The 18,590-nt window shown below is 44.2% G+C and overlaps 2 protein-coding genes across 2 annotated transcripts; one reads left to right on the top strand and one right to left on the bottom strand.

Annotated features, from left to right (window-relative positions):
* Window positions 1-983: 983 nt before the first annotated feature.
* Window positions 984-13,045, bottom strand: LOC117248913 (ADP-ribosylation factor 4). The gene is made up of 6 exons (XM_033614137.2): window positions 12,838-13,045; window positions 12,337-12,417; window positions 6,399-6,508; window positions 6,107-6,178; window positions 5,458-5,583; window positions 984-1,668 (listed from the first exon to the last, which is right to left on the bottom strand). The coding sequence occupies exons 1-6, from the start codon at window positions 12,902-12,904 to the stop codon at window positions 1,582-1,584; spliced, it is 543 nt and encodes a 180-aa protein (XP_033470028.1). The 5' UTR covers window positions 12,905-13,045; the 3' UTR covers window positions 984-1,581.
* A 657-nt stretch (window positions 13,046-13,702) lies between these two features.
* gcc1 (GRIP and coiled-coil domain containing 1) lies at window positions 13,703-18,571 on the top strand. The gene is made up of 4 exons (XM_033616929.2): window positions 13,703-13,842; window positions 15,233-15,736; window positions 15,901-16,560; window positions 17,065-18,571. Exons 2-4 carry the CDS (start codon window positions 15,359-15,361, stop codon window positions 18,325-18,327), a joined length of 2,301 nt encoding a protein of 766 aa, XP_033472820.1. The 5' UTR covers window positions 13,703-13,842; window positions 15,233-15,358; the 3' UTR covers window positions 18,328-18,571.
* Window positions 18,572-18,590: the final 19 nt, after the last annotated feature.

The following is an 18,590-nucleotide window of genomic DNA, read 5'->3' as shown; positions in this document are numbered from 1 at the left end:
TTTTTTAACTGTCGAAAAAATCTGACAAATTTCCTCCGACAAGATAAAAACTCTCCATTTTGTTTTCAAAGAAACTTTTTGTTTCCTGTTAAAACTTAACATTTAAATTAAGTTTCATGTTTTGAAGTCGTTAACGAGATTAAAGATCATATTCATAAAAATATAATTATTTTGACTCAATCATGGTGAAATCTTCAATGCTTATATTTTATAGTAAATGTTGAAATTAATTTGAGTTGATTTACTGACCTAACGAAGGTTTAGTGACGTCAGAGACTGATCTGTGATTATCAGACTTAATACATTTTTTAAAATTTGATGTTTGAAAGTTAAAAGTTGAAAAAAGTCTTTTATTTTCTCGTCGTGCAAACAGTTTATTTTCAGCTAAATTTTAAATTAGACGTAGAAATGATTTTGTGACTGTTTTAAGATCAGTTTTATGTTTTTTTCTGAGGGAAACACGATGTGTTCAAGGACCATCAGAAATGTAAAGATCCAACAATAATTTCTGTTGTTATAGTTTCTGGCTGTGATAACTTTGCCTTCCAAACCTGCTCATTAAAATACGCCAACGTTTTGAGACATGTTGTAAAAATACAAACAAAATTGAACAATTTACCTTTGTAAGACCCGCCCCTCGGCCAAAATAAAATCATAGATCCCTCCCCAGTGCTTAAAAAATTATTTGACACGCCTCCCTTTTTGCCCCCCATAAGTTATGAACAGTCCCTGCCTTCTGTGACAGGACGAGAACAAACTGAATTATTGCAGTTTGTTCAAAATCAAAACCTTTGAATCATTACGATGAACGATGAGTTCTCTGACATCAGGTGTCGGCCCTGAGGTCAAAGGATGACTCCGCCCCACAGAGTGGCGCCATGTTACTCATTCAGGCTGAACCCGACTGGACACCTTAAATAAAAACATGTTGATAAATTTTTCTGAGTTTTTATCAAAGCAACAAAAACCTTCTGTCGACCAGCTGAGAAGAAAAAAAAAACCCTTTATTGCATCATAGTCTTCAGTCACTGCTTCTTCTTCACATTGTTAAGGAATGACGAGGCCTTCAGGTACGGCTCTGTGGAATGAGTCATCACACCACCAGGTAACTGTCACCTGCTGGTGACCCCGCCCCCTGTCACCTGCTGGTGACCCCGCCCCCTGCCCACAGGTACGCTATCAGCTGCAGTGAACCCCTCCCCCTGGTGGCAGGTATACTGTCAGCTGTAGATAACCCTGCCCCCTGTCACCTGTAGTTAACCCCGCCCCCTGCCCACAGGTACACTGTCACCTGTCTTAAGCCCCGCCCCTCCTCTTCCATCACTTCCTGTCACATGATTCTAAAACATGCGGATTAAAAGAAGAAACAAACAAAAACAGGAAGAACAGAAGAAGAGGATGATGAGCTCAGAGTCCATGACATCACTTCCTCCTACAGACAGAAACATTTATAATTTAAAAAAAACAAAAACAGTGAAATCCTCCTCTTCCTCCTCTTCATCAGTTTGTACACGCCCACCAGGTGATTACTTCAGTCGATGACATCAGTCTGCTGCTGCTTCCTGTTGCCTGTCAGCTGGTCTAACGTTTGGACAGCTCGTTGGACAGCCAGTCGAGACCCTCGTACAGACCCGTCCCCTGAGTGGCACAGGTGGCCTGGACGTGCCACTGAGGACACACACACACACACACACACACACACAGGTCAGACACAACTGGACAAGTGAGCTAACGTGATGTCATCACTACATCATCCTGATACTTTGACTCATCAGTGATCTCTGACAAATATGAACCAATCACAGAGCTAGGTTTAATCTCTAACGATTTCAAAATAAGAGTGTGATGTAGTTCACTTCCTGTTTATATTGTGACATCAAAGAGCATGGATACCAAGAGGCGAAGCTCGATTGAATTTTTGCCAGCAGCCACTAGGGGCGCTGCCGCCATTTTGGACTGTTGAGGTTGGACTGTTGCATCCAGACAACATCCAAGATGTCAAGGAGAGAGGAGGAAAAAAGTGTATATACACATATATACACACACACACACATACATTATATATATGTATATATATATATATATATATATATATATATATATACACACAGTACAGGCCAAAAGTTTGGACACACCTTCTCATTCAATGCGTTTTCTTTATTTTCATGACTATTTACATTGTAGATTCTCACTGAAGGCATCAAAACTATGAATGAACACATGTGGAATTATGTACTTAACAAAAAAAGGTGAAATAACTGAAAACATGTTTTATATTCTAGTTTCTTCAAAATAGCCACCCTTTGCTCTGATTACTGCTTTGCACACTCTTGGTATTCTCTCCATGAGCTTCAAGAGGTAGTCACCTGAAATGGTTTCCACTTCACAGGTGTGCCTTATCAGGGTTAATTAGTGGAATTTCTTGCTTTATCAATGGGGTTGGGACCATCAGTTGTGTTGTGCAGAAGTCAGGTTAATACACAGCCGACAGCCCTATTGGACAACTGTTAAAATTCATATTATGGCAAGAACCAATCAGCTAACTAAAGAAAAACGAGTGGCCATCATTACTTTAAGAAATGAAGGTCAGTCAGTCCGGAAAATTGCAAAAACTTTAAATGTGTCCCCAAGTGGAGTCGCAAAAACCATCAAGCGCTACAACGAAACTGGCACACATGAGGACCGACCCAGGAAAGGAAGACCAAGAGTCACCTCTGCTTCTGAGGATAAGTTCATCCGAGTCACCAGCCTCAGAAATGGCAAGTTAACAGCAGCTCAGATCAGAGACCAGATGAATGCCACACAGAGTTCTAGCAGCAGACCCATCTCTAGAACAACTGTTAAGTGGAGACTGCGCCAATCAGGCCTTCATGGTCAAATAGCTGCTAGGAAACCACTGCTAAGGAGAGGCAACAAGCAGAAGAGATTTGTTTGGGCCAAGAAACACAAGGAATGGACATTAGACCAGTGGAAATCTGTGCTTTGGTCTGATGAGTCCAAATTTGAGATCTTTGGTTCCAACCGCCGTGTCTTTGTGAGACGCAGAAAAGGTGAACGGATGGATTCCACATGCCTGGTTCCCACTGTGAAGCATGGAGGAGGAGGTGTGATGGTGTGGGGGTGTTTTGCTGGTGACACTGTTGGGGATTTATTCAAAATTGAAGGCACACTGAACCAGCATGGCTACCACAGCATCCTGCAGCGACATGCCATCCCATCCGGTTTGCGTTTAGTTGGACGATCATTTATTTTTCAACAGGACAATGACCCCAAACACACCTCCAGGCTGTGTAAGGGCTATTTGACCAAGAAGGAGAGTGATGGAGTGCTGCGGCAGATGACCTGGCCTCCACAGTCACCGGATCTGAACCCAATCCAGATGGTTTGGGGTGAGCTGGACCGCAGAGTGAAGGCAAAGGGGCCAACAAGTGCTAAACACCTCTGGGAACTCCTTCAAGACTGTTAGAAAACCATTTCAGGTGACTACCTCTTGAAGCTCATGGAGAGAATGCCAAGAGTGTGCAAAGCAGTAATCAGAGCAAAGGGTGGCTATTTTGAAGAAACTAGAATATAAAACATGTTTTCAGTTATTTCACCTTTTTTTGTTAAGTACATAACTCCACATGTGTTCATTCATAGTTTTGATGCCTTCAGTGAGAATCTACAATGTAAATAGTCATGAAAATAAAGAAAACGCATTGAATGAGAAGGTGTGTCCAAACTTTTGGCATGTACTGTATATATATATTTTCCTTTACAAAAATGTGAAAAAGCAGCTGTGACCAAGCTATCACGAGGTGAGTAGCATTGTAAGCATAATTAATAGCGATATACTTCAGTTTGTCTGTGTGTTTCTGTATGCAAGCGGGTCTGCTGCGGTCTGCTGACAGTCCAAAATGGCGGCGGTAGGACAAAACCATGGGCCAGTCTGTTGCTATGGGGCGTTCTATTGAGCTTCGCCTCTTGGTGACCTCTCCGAGCTGTGTGGTATCAGAACGACCTGACAGGAGTAGTTTTGTTAAGAATGACGTCATCAGACTGACATTGCGGAGACGGCTGCCTTCTTGTTTTTACATGGATCAGTATGTGAACGTGTCACTGACATGACATGGGAGACAAAGCGTCCACGACCAAGGAGACACAGTGTCCATGACCGACGACACAAAGCATCCACGACCGAGGAAACAAAGCGTCCACGACCGACGAGACAAAGCGTCCACGACCGACGAGACAAAGCGTCCACGACCGAGGAAACAAAGCGTCCACTACCAAGAAGACAAAGCGTCCGTGACGGAGGAAACAAAGCGTCCACTACCGAGAAGACAAAGCGTCCGTGACGGAGGAAACAAAGCGTCCACTACCGAGAAGACAAAGTGTCCGTGACGGAGGAAACAAAGCGTCCACTACCGAGAAGACAAAGCGTCCGTGACTGAGGAGACAAAGCGTCCTCGACTGAGGAGACAAAGCGTCCGTGACTGAGGAGACAAAGCGTCCGTGACTGAGGAGACAAAGCATCCGTGACCGAGGAAACAAAGCGTCCACTACCGAGAAGACAAAGCGTCCGTGACTGAGGAGACAAAGCGTCCTCGACTGAGGAGACAAAGCGTCCACTACCGAGAAGACAAAGCGTCCGTGACTGAGGAGACAAAGCGTCCACTACCGAGAAGACAAAGCGTCCGTGACTGAGGAGACAAAGCGTCCACTACCGAGAAGACAAAGCGTCCGTGACTGAGGAGACAAAGCGTCCGTGACTGAGGAGACAAAGAGTCCACAATCGAGGAGACAAAGCGTCCGTGACTGAGGAGACAAAGCATCTGTGACCGAGGAAACAAAGCGTCCACTACCGAGAAGACAAAGCGTCCGTGACTGAGGAGACAAAGCGTCCACTACCGAGAAGACAAAGCGTCCGTGACTGAGGAAACAAAGCGTCCACTACTGAGAAGACAAAGCGTCCGTGACTGAGGAGACAAAGCGTCCTCGACCGAGGAGACAAAGCGTCCGCGACTGAGGAGACAAAGCGTCCTCGACCGAGGAGACAAAGCGTCCGCGACTGAGGAGACAAAGCGTCCGTGACTGAGGAGACAAAGCGTCCATGGCCGAGGAGACAAAGCGTCCGTGACTGAGGAGACAAAGCGTCCACAACCGAGGAGACAAAGCGTCCGTGACTGAGGAGACAAAGCGTCCATGGCCGAGGAGACAAAGCGTCCACAACCGAGGAGACAAAGCGTCTGCGACTGAAGAGACAAAGCGTCCACAACCGAGGAGACAAAGCGTCCACGATCAAAATATTGATCCTTACAGTTCTATTGCGCAGGCTGTGCAGACCCAGTTTGTCAATGTATTGATGACTGACAGAAGTATTGATGACAAATTGGTGTATTGATGACAGATACATATTGATAGCTTATAGAAGTTTTGATAACTGATACTTATTGATGAATGATTATTGATTCTTACAGTTCTGCTGCGCAGGCTGTGCAGGCCCAGTTTGTCCGTGAGTTCACTGACCCCCATGGCGTTGGGAAGATCCTGTTTGTTAGCGAACACCAGAAGAACGGCGTCCTTCAGCTCGTCTTCCTGGATCTGAGGAGACACAGAGTCATGTGACTGATGACATCACTCACACAGGCTGAATCAGACAATCTGATTGGCTAAGCAAACATCTGTAGGCGGAGCAGCAGTAACAGATTTAACCCTGATCTGTCAGCCGGCGACAGGAAACTGTCAGCTGACAGGACAGACTGTTATCCTGCAGGTCAGACACCTCGGGAGACTTACTACCTGACTAACATTCACCTGTATGAACTGTGATGTCACGGTATGATGTAATGTAAGTCTAAATGACATCATAATTTCTCTGTCTGATGAGTCTCCCCTGATTGGTTAGTGTTTGTATGAGTCATGTTGTGGTAACAGATACACCACAGTGGATCAGGTGTGTCTGCCGACTCTGATAAATGTCAGATGGTGTATAGACTCCGCCCACTTGGCGTGACGGTGCAGTAACTCTACTGTCTGTGTCTCTGCAGCGCCTCCTGGAGGCTGTTTACAGTATTAGTCACTTTGAGTTTGATGATGTCACTGTTAGAAGAACGTAGAGACTCGCCATCTTAGAGAGCTCCTCAGCGGACTCTGTTACCCTCTCTCTGTCGTTACTGTCCACCACGAAGATCAGACCCTGAAACACAGACAGACTCAATATCATCAGACAAACAGTGAGAAACATAAATTAATATTTCATGTCTGTGTATACATATAAACACACAACACACACACAAAAACAACTTTGTTCCAGATTTAATCTCCCTCTGAACTCATAACCACAAGTTAGAAGTTGTTGTGTAGCTGTAGTTGTGTACCTGTATGTTGTAGTTGTGTCACAGCGTGTAGTTGTGTACCTGTGTATTTTGGAAGTAGTGTCTCCACAGAGGTCGGATCTTATCCTGACCGCCAACGTCCCAAACTGTGAAACAGATGTTCTTGTACTCCACCGTCTCCACATTAAAACCTGAAACACACAGACAGGACATTATCTGGTATGATGTCACATGATGACATCACATGATGAGATGTAACATGATTCAACATGCTGAATCTGCAATAAAAAAAGCCAACTGGCGTTGACGAGGGTCGCACACACACCCCCCTCTGTGTCAGTTTAACAGACAGAGGAACATTGTTGACAGTATTAAATATCACACATGTGGTTATACCTCAGCACCTTGGTACTAGGGCTGCAACTAATGAAACATATGTTAAAATGTTGAAAATGTTGATCTGTCTCTCCCAAACCCCAAAATGATGTCATCTAATGTTTTGTTTCGTACTTAAGTTCACCATCATGGGAGAGTGTGTAAAGCTGCCGATATTTGAACATAAGAAGCTGCAATAAAAGTATTTTGGGTACTTTTATAGTACTTTTCTGTAAAAAAATGACTCAAACCAATTAGTCGACTACTAAAACAGTCATCGATTATTTTTAGTCGATTAGTCATCGATTAGTCGACTAATCGTTGCAACCCTACTTTTTACCACCCTCATCTCACCACAACACGCTCAGTGACATCGGCATTCACATAACACAGTGAAGACGCCCTGTTAGCCCTCCGAGCTAAGGTTTGCTCATAACTCCAACAATGCATCGGAAATGTGCGACAACATTTTTTGCCAATTTTAGATATCAAAAAGACTGTTGTATGAAGTTACTGTGAGCTGAACCCTGGGTCTGCAGCTGTCTTTTCTACGAGCTCTTCTTTGAGTTAGTCGCTAACTGCTGCTGTTCTTCTCTTTAAGTTAGCTGCTAACAGCTAACAGGTGCTGTTCTTCTAAAGTTAGGTGCTAACTGCCAACAGCTGCTGTTCTTCCTCTTCTTTGAGTTAGCTGCTAATTGCTAGCAGCTGCTGTTCTTCTTCCTCTTCTTTGAGTTAGCTGCTAACTGCCAACAGCTGCTGTTCTTCTTCTTTGACTTAGCTGCCAACTGCTAACAGCTGTTGTTCCTCTTCTTTGAGTTAGCTGCTAACAGCTATTGTTCTTCTTCCTCTTTGAGTTAGCTGCCAACTGCTAACAGCTGTTGTTCTTCTTCCTCTTTGAGTTAGCTGCTAACTGCTGCCTTTTCAATCTCCCGTGGTGGGTCGCACACATAACACGTCGTAAAACCTCCACACCTGTCCTGCCCATGATCCCGTTTCTACAAATGTAAATCAGGTGCTGTCACTTCCTCTGATGTCAACGTTAAGGGTGTATAAGGTCTTCTCTGTGAGCTCCGCCCTCTTGCCCAAATATGGTCATTTCTGGCTTTAAAAACACCAAGATGACGACGGACAAAACACTCAACTTAAGGCTTCAAAACTGGAGTCTACAGACCAACAGATGATGTCACAGCAGCTACGTTCATTATTTACAGTGTCCAGGTAAACAGAGGCTATTTACAGTACAGGCCAAAAGTTTGGACACACCTTCTCATTCAATGCGTTTTCTTTATTTTCATGACTATTTACATTGTAGATTCTCACTGAAGGCATCAAAACTATGAATGAACACATGTGGAGTTATGTACTTAACAAAAAAAAAGGTGAAATAACTGAAAATATGTTTTATATTCTAGTTTCTTCAAAATAGCCACCCTTTGCTCTGATTACTGCTTTGCACACTCTTGGCATTCTCTCCATGAGCTTCAAGAGGTAGTCACCTGAAATGGTTTCCACTTCACAGGTGTGCCTTATCAGGGTTAATTAGTGGAATTTCTTGCTTTATCAATGGGGTTGGGACCATCAGTTGTGTTGTGCAGAAGTCAGGTTAATACACAGCCGACAGCCCTATTGGACAACTGTTAAAATTCATATTATGGCAAGAACCAATCAGCTAACTAAAGAAAAACGAGTGGCCATCATTACTTTAAGAAATGAAGGTCAGTCAGTCCGGAAAATTGCAAAAACTTTAAATGTGTCCCCAAGTGGAGTCGCAAAAACCATCAAGCGCTACAACGAAACTGGCACACATGAGGACCGACCCAGGAAAGGAAGACCAAGAGTCACCTCTGCTTCTGAGGATAAGTTCATCCGAGTCACCAGCCTCAGAAATGGCAAGTTAACAGCAGCTCAGATCAGAGACCAGATGAATGCCACACAGAGTTCTAGCAGCAGACCCATCTCTAGAACAACTGTTAAGAGGAGACTGCGCCAATCAGGCCTTCATGGTCAAATAGCTGCTAGGAAACCACTGCTAAGGAGAGGCAACAAGCAGAAGAGATTTGTTTGGGCCAAGAAACACAAGGAATGGACATTAGACCAGTGGAAATCTGTGCTTTGGTCTGATGAGTCCAAATTTGAGATCTTTGGTTCCAACCGCCGTGTCTTTGTGAGACGCAGAAAAGGTGAACGGATGGATTCCACATGCCTGGTTCCCACTGTGAAGCATGGAGGAGGAGGTGTGATGGTGTGGGGGTGTTTTGCTGGTGACACTGTTGGGGATTTATTCAAAATTGAAGGCACACTGAACCAGCATGGCTACCACAGCATCCTGCAGCGACATGCCATCCCATCCGGTTTGCGTTTAGTTGGACGATCATTTATTTTTCAACAGGACAATGACCCCAAACACACCTCCAGGCTGTGTAAGGGCTATTTGACCAAGAAGGAGAGTGATGGAGTGCTGCGGCAGATGACCTGGCCTCCACAGTCACCGGACCTGAACCCAATCCAGATGGTTTGGGGTGAGCTGGACCGCAGAGTGAAGGCAAAGGGGCCAACAAGTGCTAAACACCTCTGGGAACTCCTTCAAGACTGTTAGAAAACCATTTCAGGTGACTACCTCTTGAAGCTCATGGAGAGAATGCCAAGAGTGTGCAAAGCAGTAATCAGAGCAAAGGGTGGCTATTTTGAAGAAACTAGAATATAAAACATGTTTTCAGTTATTTCACCTTTTTTTGTTAAGTACATAACTCCACATGTGTTCATTCATAGTTTTGATGCCTTCAGTGAGAATCTACAATGTAAATAGTCATGAAAATAAAGAAAACGCATTGAATGAGAAGGTGTGTCCAAACTTTTGGCCTGTACTGTATGTTTGTTTGTTTGTTTTTACTTCACCTCGTAAAACCAGATATTAATTAGTAAATAATTTATATTTTCACAGACTGTAAAACGTGTCTGAAGGATAAAGGATAAATTCAATTAAAGTGTCAGAGCGACTAACGGTTCACTCAGCTGCAAATTACTGAACCAGAAGGTTCACGCTGAAATTATCAGGGTAACATGATCCTGATTGGATTATTGATTATGTACTGATTATATTTACCGATAGTAGGGGTGGTGGTAACGATCTCTCTGATGATAGTTATTGATGATGTATTGATAAACTCACTGACAGATGGGATGGTGGCCATGATCTCTCTGATGATAGTTACTGATAATGTATTGATGATGCATTGATAAACTCACCAATAGTTGGGATGGTGGTAACGATCTCTCTGATGATAGTTACTGATAATGTATTGATGATGTATTGATAAACTCACCAATAGTTGGGATGGTGGTAACGATTTCTCTGATGATAGTTACTGATAATGTATTGATGAGGTATTGATAAACTCACCAATAGTTGGGATGGTGGTAAGAATCTCTACGATGATAGTTACTGATAATGTATTAATGATGTATTGATAAACTCACCAATAGTTGGGATGGTGGCAACAATCTCTCTGATGATAGTTAATGATGATGTATTGATAAACTCACCAATAGTTGGGATGGTGGCAACAATCTCTCTGATGATAGTTAATGATGATGTATTGATGATGTATTGATAAACTCACCAATAGTTGGGATGGTGGTAACGATCTCTCTGATGATAGTTATTGATAATGTATTGATGATGTATTGATAACCTCGTCGATAGTTGGGATGGTGGTAAGAATCTCTCTGATGATAGTTATTGATAATGTATTGATGATGTATTGATAAACTCACCAATAGTTGGGATGGTGGTAACGATCTCTCTGATAACATTTACTGATAATGTATTGATGATGTATTGATAAACTCACCAACAGTTGGGATGGTGGTAACGATCTTTCTGATGATAGTTATTGATAATGTATTGAAAAACTCACCAATAGTTGGGATGGTGGTAACGATCTCTCTGATGATAGTTATTGATAATGTATTGATAAACTCACCAATAATTGGGATGGTGGTAACGATCTCTCTGATGATAGTTACTGATAATGTATTGATAAACTCACCAATAGTTGGGATGGTGGTAACGATCTCTCTGATGATAGTTATTGATAATGTATTGATGATGTATTGATAACCTTGTCGATAGTTGGGATGGTGGTAACGATCTCTCTGATGATAGTTATTGATAATGTATTGATGATGCATTGATAAACTCACCAATAGTTGGGATGGTGGTAACGATCTCTCTGATGATAGTTATTGATAATGTATTGATGATGCATTGATAAACTTACCAATAGTTGGGATGGTGGTAACGATCTCTCTGATGGTCGTTACTGATAATGTATTGATGATGTACTGATAAACTCACAGATAGTTGGGATGGTGGTAAGAATCTCTCTGATGATAGTTATTGATAATGTGTTGATGATGCATTGATAAACTCACCAATAGTTGGGATGGTGGTAACGATCTCTCTGATGATAGTTACTGATAATGTATTGATGATGTATAAATAAACTCACCAATAGTTGGGATGGTGGTAAGAATCTCTCTGATGACAGTTACTGATAATGTATTGATAATGTATTGATAAACTCACCAAAAGTTGGGATGGTGGTAACGATCTCTCTGGTGATAGTTACTGATAATGTATTGATGATGTATTGATAAACTCACTGATAGACGGGATGGTGGCCATGATCTCTCTGATGACAATTACTGATGATGTATTGATGATGTATTGATAACCTCATCAACAGTTGGGATGGTGGTAACGATCTCTCTGATGATAGTTATTGATAATGTATTGATGATGCATTGATAAACTCACCAATAGTTGGGATGGTGGTAACGATCTCTCTGATGATAGTTATTGATAATGTATTGATAAATTTACCAATAGTTGGGATGGTGGTAACGATCTCTCTGATGACAGTTACTGATAATGTATTGATGATGTATTAATAAACTCACCAATAGTTGGGATGGTGGTAACGATCTCTCTGATGATAGTTACTGATAATGTATTGATGATGTATTGATAAATTCACCAATAGTTGGGATGGTGGTAACGATCTCTCTGATGATAGTTATTGATAATGTATTGTTGATGTATTGATAAACTCACCAATAGTTGGGATGGTGGTAACGATCTCTCTGATGACAGTTACTGATAATGTATTGATGATGCACTGATAAACTCACCAATAGTTGGGATGGTGGTAACGATCTCTCTGATGATAGTTACTGATAATGTATTGATGATGTATTGATAACCTCATCAATAGTTGGGATGGTGGTAACGATCTCTCTGATGATAGTTACTGATAATGTATTGATGATGCATTGATAAACTCACCAATAGTTGGGATGGTGGTAACGATCTCTCTGATGATAGTTATTGATAATGTATTGATGATGTATTGATAAACTCACCAATAGTTGGGATGGTGGTAACGATCTCTCTGATGACAGTTACTGATAATGTATTGATGATGCACTGATAAACTCACCAATAGTTGGGATGGTGGTAACGATCTCTCTGATGATAGTTATTGATAATGTATTGATAAACTCACCAATAGTTGGGATGGTGGTAACGATCTCTCTGATGACAGTTACTGATAATGTATTGATGATGTATTGATAAACTCACCAATAGTTGGGATGGTGGTAACAATCTCTCCGAGCTTCAGTTTGTAGAGAATAGTTGTTTTTCCAGCTGCGTCCAAACCGACTGTAACATGAAGAGAAATTAAACTTTAACAGGATTAAACTGACTTCAAACTGTTTGACATTAACACACTGTAAAGTTACAGCTGATCTAAACTGTGATGACACCGGAACAACACCTTTCAACCAGCCGGTGAACTGACAGAACATTAGCGGGTCCGTTATCTCTGAACGTTAGCATCAGGCGGCTAACAGAGTTAGTTTGTGTTATTTTAGTAGTAACAGATAAAGTTTTATTCAAACCAACCGGGGCCGTGTTTAATATCAGAGAGCAGAGTTTAACGGCTCCGTGTGAACAGTAATTAACACGTTCTCAGCCGTCCCGTTACCGTTAGCCGGTCCCTCCGGCCGGTTAGCCTCGGAGCTAGTTAGCCTAGCCTAGCATAGCCTCGGTAACGGTACCGTGGCTGGTAACGGAGCTCACCCATCAGTATCCTCATCTGCTTCTTCCCGAACACTCTGGATAACAGAGACGAGATGGTCAGCCCCATGGTGACAGAACACGACCCGACACTGGAGAACCGGCCGGTGGAGAACCTGCTGCTCGGAGCCGCAGAGGAGACGGAGGAGCGGGCGGAGAAAGATGAGCGGAGGGGGCGCAGCTACTGCTCCTCCTCCTCTCTGCCACGTCCAGGCCAACGCGGAACATATGACGTCACTGCTTTAAAAACCTTTATTGACACACGGAGCTCTGTGACGCGTTCAATTTCTGCCAGAAAGCCCGTAGATTAGGCCATCCAACGCGATTCTGTTTTTAACTGTTGGTTAACTGAGATAGTTTTATTCTTTGAGATATTACATATTATATATAATGTCAAGCTCTTCATTTAAGTTACAGATGTTCATATTTTCTATTTTAGATTAAAATACAAACAATGTGGAATATATATATATATATATATATATATATATATATATATATATATATATATATGCTATTAAAAACACTTTAAAATGAGCTTTACAATAAATTAATTCATGGTAAAATGTAATAAACAATATTCAACATTAACTCCTGTAAACCCCTCACACTGTCTTTAGTTTACTCTTATGGATTTATTATAATTTTTCTATCGTTTCAGATATGTTTTATTTTCTTTCGCTGTGATTAATAATCTGACAGTGAAGTTTAATGCAGAGAAAACACCCTCAGCCAGACATTGACTGAATACAACAAACCTCTTTGTCTTTTTCCTAGCGGCAGTGAATGCAGCCTCAGGTTCCCGCATCCTCCCCCTCCTCCTTCTGCTCCAGTTCCGGTTCAGTCCAACATGGCGGCTGTGAGCTGACAGCAGAGACTCAGAGTTTATTTAAACACATTTACAGTTACCTGGCGAACTAAAAAGGCTCCGGGACGGTTCACCTGTTTTATTTTAACTCGTTATAAACCGACAGTTTGTGTCGGACTGCACCGGAAGCTGATTACCGGGTAAGAACCGGAGGAAACCGGACATCTCTGTCGGTCTGTGGTGATACATATTAAAGTCAGAGTGAGGTGTAAACTTTATGTTTCAGTGCCACAGTTTCACAGAGACACGTCAGTTTATGTAAATATACATGAAGATAATTATCCTGTGGGTGTAGTTCATATTTTAATACTTATGTTTTTGTGTATTTACAGTAGATTCTTACATTATATATTCTGTACACATCCTTTACTTACAGAGTATACTAAGGTTAAATGCAGTATTTTATTGACATATATTTTCCTCTCATTGTGATGAGTGTGTTTTACTGCTCCATTCTTTAATAATCTGCTGCTGTAACAAAATAAGTTACCATATCTATCTATCTATTTATCTATGTTTTTAACTAAATATCAGATTTAATTAGCAGTTTATACTAGTTCAGCTGAAACTATTAATCAGTCAATTAACTAACTAATCAGTTAGTCAATAATCAGTTAGAAGACTGGCAGGAAAAGTTCCTGAGATATGACGTTAAAACAGTGTCACAGTCAAGCTGACCTTTGACCTTCATTTTTTATCCTGTTTGTGTCACATTTGTGTCAAGTTTTGTCAGAACTGACCTTTGACCTTCTAACACCAAACTCTAATCAGTTTATTCCTCACTCTTTGGGGATGTTTGTGTCACATTTAAAGAAAGTCCCATAATTCCATCTTGAGATGTCACATTCATGGGAATGAGGTGGACACAAGGACACACTGACATTAACCTTTGACCTTTCATCACCAAAATCTAGTCAGTTCTTTGTTGAGTCCTGAAGGACGTTTGTGCCAATTTGAAACAGTTCACTCAGGGTGTTCTTGAGATGTCCTGTTCATGAGAATGAGATGAGTGTAAGTTGCATAAGGTACCTATGACCACCAAAGTTCTGATCAGTTCAATGTAGAGTCCAGACGTTTGAGCCAAATTTAAATAATTTACCTTGAAATGTTCTCGAGGTAACAAGTTAACAAGAATGAGAGACATGTAAGGCCACAGTGACCTTTGACCATTAAAATCTATTTAGCTCATCACTGAGTCCAAGTGGACATTTGTGCCACATTTAAAGAAATTCCCACGATTTCTTCTTGAGATACCGCATATATGAGAATGAGACAGAAACAAGGACACACTGACCTTTGAACACCAAAATCTGATCAGTTCATCGTTTAGTCCTGAAAGACGTTTGTGCCAAATTTAAGGAAACTCTATAAAAGGTATTCTTGAGGTGTCATGTTCATGAGAATGAGACGGACTGAAGGAGGACCCTAAAACTTGACACCTGTAGCCACAGCCATCACCAGGGGGGCGGGGCTTGATGAAACACACCTGATGGATGAAGCATTTACGTCTCTCTTCTGTCTGTGTTTCAGAAACCAATGAACCCAGTTCCTAGAGTTTCAGGTTCCACCATGATCGGTTCCAGATGAACCAGTTCAGATTCTGGTCCTGGTGACGATGGATCCAGTCTGACTCGACGACAGTAGACCACCAGAGTCATGGAGAAGTTTGGGATGAGTTTCGGGGGCGGTCCCAGCAGGAAGGAGCTGCTGGACACCATCGAGTCCCAGAAGAAGCAGCTGGTCCAATACCAGAGCCGCTTCAAGGACGTGGTCCGGGCCTACAAGAGTCTCCTGAAGGAGAAGGAGGCCCTGGAGGCCAGTCTGAAGGTCCTGACTGCGACGCAGGAGATGGACCTGAACCATCAGGGCCTGGACACCACCACCACCACCGTGGACCTCCCAGAGGACGGCTGCTCACTGCACAGTGAGGACAGCGTGGACACGGCAGCGTCTGTAGACACACCCAGTGAGACCACCAGAGGGGACCAGAGTGAGGAGGACCAGGGGGAACTCGGAGGACGGTCCAGCTCGGTGGTACGTTGCTGAAGTCCAACCTTAACGTTAATGATCAGTTGAAGAACCAATCGGATCGCGCGGAGAACGACACAAACACGATGGTTCAGTACGATGTAATAAAAATCGTTGACGTAGTCGGCACTTTGACGATGTGTTTAACGTGTGGTATTTTCTTCCTGCAGAAGTCTGACCCGGACGCCGGCAGCTCAGAGACCAGTAGTGTGGGGGCGGAGCAGCATCAACAGGCCACGCCTCCTCCCAGTACGGAGGCAGATCGCCGAGTCTTCCAGCTGAAGAACCAACTGAGCACACTCACAAGTGCCCTAGCCACAGTGACACAGGAGAAGTCACGGATGGAGGCGAGTTTCCAGGCCGACAAGCGTCAGCTGAAGCAGGAGGTGGAGGAGCTCCAGGACCGCCTGGTGGCCATGACAGCGCAGCAGGAGGCGGAGCTTGGTACCCTGCAGCAGCAGTTGGCCGAGAGCCGTGCTCGCATCATCACGCAGCAGCATGAGCGGGAGCAGGAGCAGGGAGACCACGTCCAGCAGCTCAGAGAGCTGCAGAAGATCCTGCAGCAGGAACGAGACCTGCGACAGGATGCAGAAATCCGCCTGCAGGATGCCAACACCACGCTGCTCATGACATCACAGGCCGTGGACCGGGGGGTGGAGTCTGAGGCTCACCTGAACCAGGTGAAGGAGCAGAGAGATGAACTGAAGAGGAGGCTGCAGGCCGCCGAGGAGGACCAGAAGAAACCAGATCCCAGAGTGGACGAACTGCAGCGAGAACTGACAGAGCTGAAAAACCACTTCCAGCAGCAGATCCACATCGAGACCCGGAAGGTAAGGACCAAGACCAGGTCTCAAGTAAGACCAGGTCTACACCAGGACCAGGTCTAAAGCAAGACCAGGTTTCAACTAGGACCAAGTCTACAGTAAGATAAAGTCTGATGTAACTGAAACAAATTTACATAGAGACCAGGAAGGTAAGGACCAAGACCAGGTATCAAGTAAGACCAGGTCTAAATTAACTTAGACAGATCCACATCGAGACCCAGAAGGTAAGGACTAAGACCTGGTGTCAACTACGACCAAGATCAAACTTAGACCAGGTTTAAAGTAACTAAAAAAGATCAACATTGAGACCAGGATTCTCAGATGTAAACTAACAGATGGTTTCTGTCCTCTTGTTGGATGAAGTCCTCGATAGCGGTGACGTACCTGCACTGACGTACCTGCGGTCGTCCAACTGATGTCACCGGTTTAAAGGACTCTGGAAGACCTCTCTCGGTGGTCTGCTCAGCTGGTGTTTGCCAGCGTCTGATGACTGTGTGTTTGTGTCCGCAGGTGTGCGAGGCGGAGGAACGAGCTCGTGAGCGTGCTCAGGCTGCAGAGATGAGGGTCGCAGGTCTGGAGCAGCGAGTGTCTGAACTGTCGGAGCTGTTGGGCTCCAGTGAGAAGTCGAGGCACCGAGACCAGCAGACGGCTCAGAGACTCCGAGACCGCATCCTGCAGCTTGACACCGAGAACAAAACGCTCGCCATCGCAGCCTCCACTAGGATGACCTCTGACATCAGCGTAGATGAGTCACAGCTGGACGTCGGCGTGCTGAAGGAGAAGCTGGAGAAGGTGAAGAAGCTGCTGCTGCTGGCGGCTCAGAGGAACCCGGACCAGAACATCCAGAACTTGGCGGAGACTGAGGTGGAGCTGGGTGGAGACAAAACCACAGCGTTTTACCAGCAGGAGCTGCGGCAGCTCAAAGATGAGTTTGAGCGCTACAAGCTGCGAGCGCAGGTGGTACTGAAGAACAAAAACGCCAAAGATGGCTGCCAGGCGAAGGAGCTGGAGGAGGTGCGGGACCAGCTGGCCGAGCTGAAGGAGAAGTACATCAACCTGCGGATCCAGAGTGATGAGGCCGAGACAAAACACCGCCGCCAGCTGGAGGAGCGGCAGCAGCAGGTGGCGGCACTGCAGCAGACTCACAGACAGGAAGTGGAGCGAGCGGAGGTGCTGCACCGCGAAGACCTGCTGCGACTGGAGGCTGAGCTACACAAACAGAGGGAGAGGACCATGGCGCTGCTGGACGAGAAGGACCAGGAGCTGGAGAGGCTGCGGGCTGCCGCTCCGATCTGCAACATAGATGCTGACAGGACAGCTGACGACGAGCACGAGTCTGGGCTGGAGAGTGAGGGTGACTTCATCAGCCAGGCCCTGCGCCGGGCGACGCCCAATGAGCCCACAATGCTGCTTTATGCCGAGCAGCTGGCCAGGAAAGAGGCGGAGGTGGGCGGCCTGCGACGGCAGAAGCACCGGCTGGAGGAGGACCTCCACCAGCTGCAGGCCAAGCTCATCGCCAATGGAGAGCGCCACGAGGAGGAGGCGGCCGAGCTGCGAGCACATCTCGACAAACTGATCAGAGACCAGAGCAGAGAGGGCGCCAACATGGAGTACCTGAAGAATGTCATCTACAGGTTCCTAACACTGCAGGATGCCAGCGGGAAACAGCAGACGCTTGGTGCCATCCTGACCATCCTGCACTTCAGCCCACAGGAGAAACGTGACGTCATGAGGCTGCAGGGACACACCTGGTGGAGCTCCAACAGGAAGTAAAACACCTGAAAGAAACATCATGATGCTTTGGGAGACTGTAGTTTATGTGAGAGTTTAAATTAACAGAAGAGTGATGTCTGGTTTCAGTCTGAACTGTGTGAACACTACAAACATGAACACATGAATATATGAATGAATAAATGAATATCTGACGGTGTCACTGTGACGAAACATTAAAAAGTAACTTGACTGTATATTTTTGATTCACTTGTTGAAATTAAAGTATTTTTTCTTGCTTCACAAACTCAGTTTGTTTCATTTGT

The sequence above is a fragment of the Epinephelus lanceolatus genome, chromosome 23, assembly GCF_041903045.1.
Source record: "Epinephelus lanceolatus isolate andai-2023 chromosome 23, ASM4190304v1, whole genome shotgun sequence".
Classification (NCBI taxonomy): Eukaryota; Metazoa; Chordata; class Actinopteri; order Perciformes; family Serranidae; genus Epinephelus; species Epinephelus lanceolatus.
Note: the sequence above shows the minus strand (reverse complement) of the source record. Positions and strands in the feature narration are given on the sequence as shown.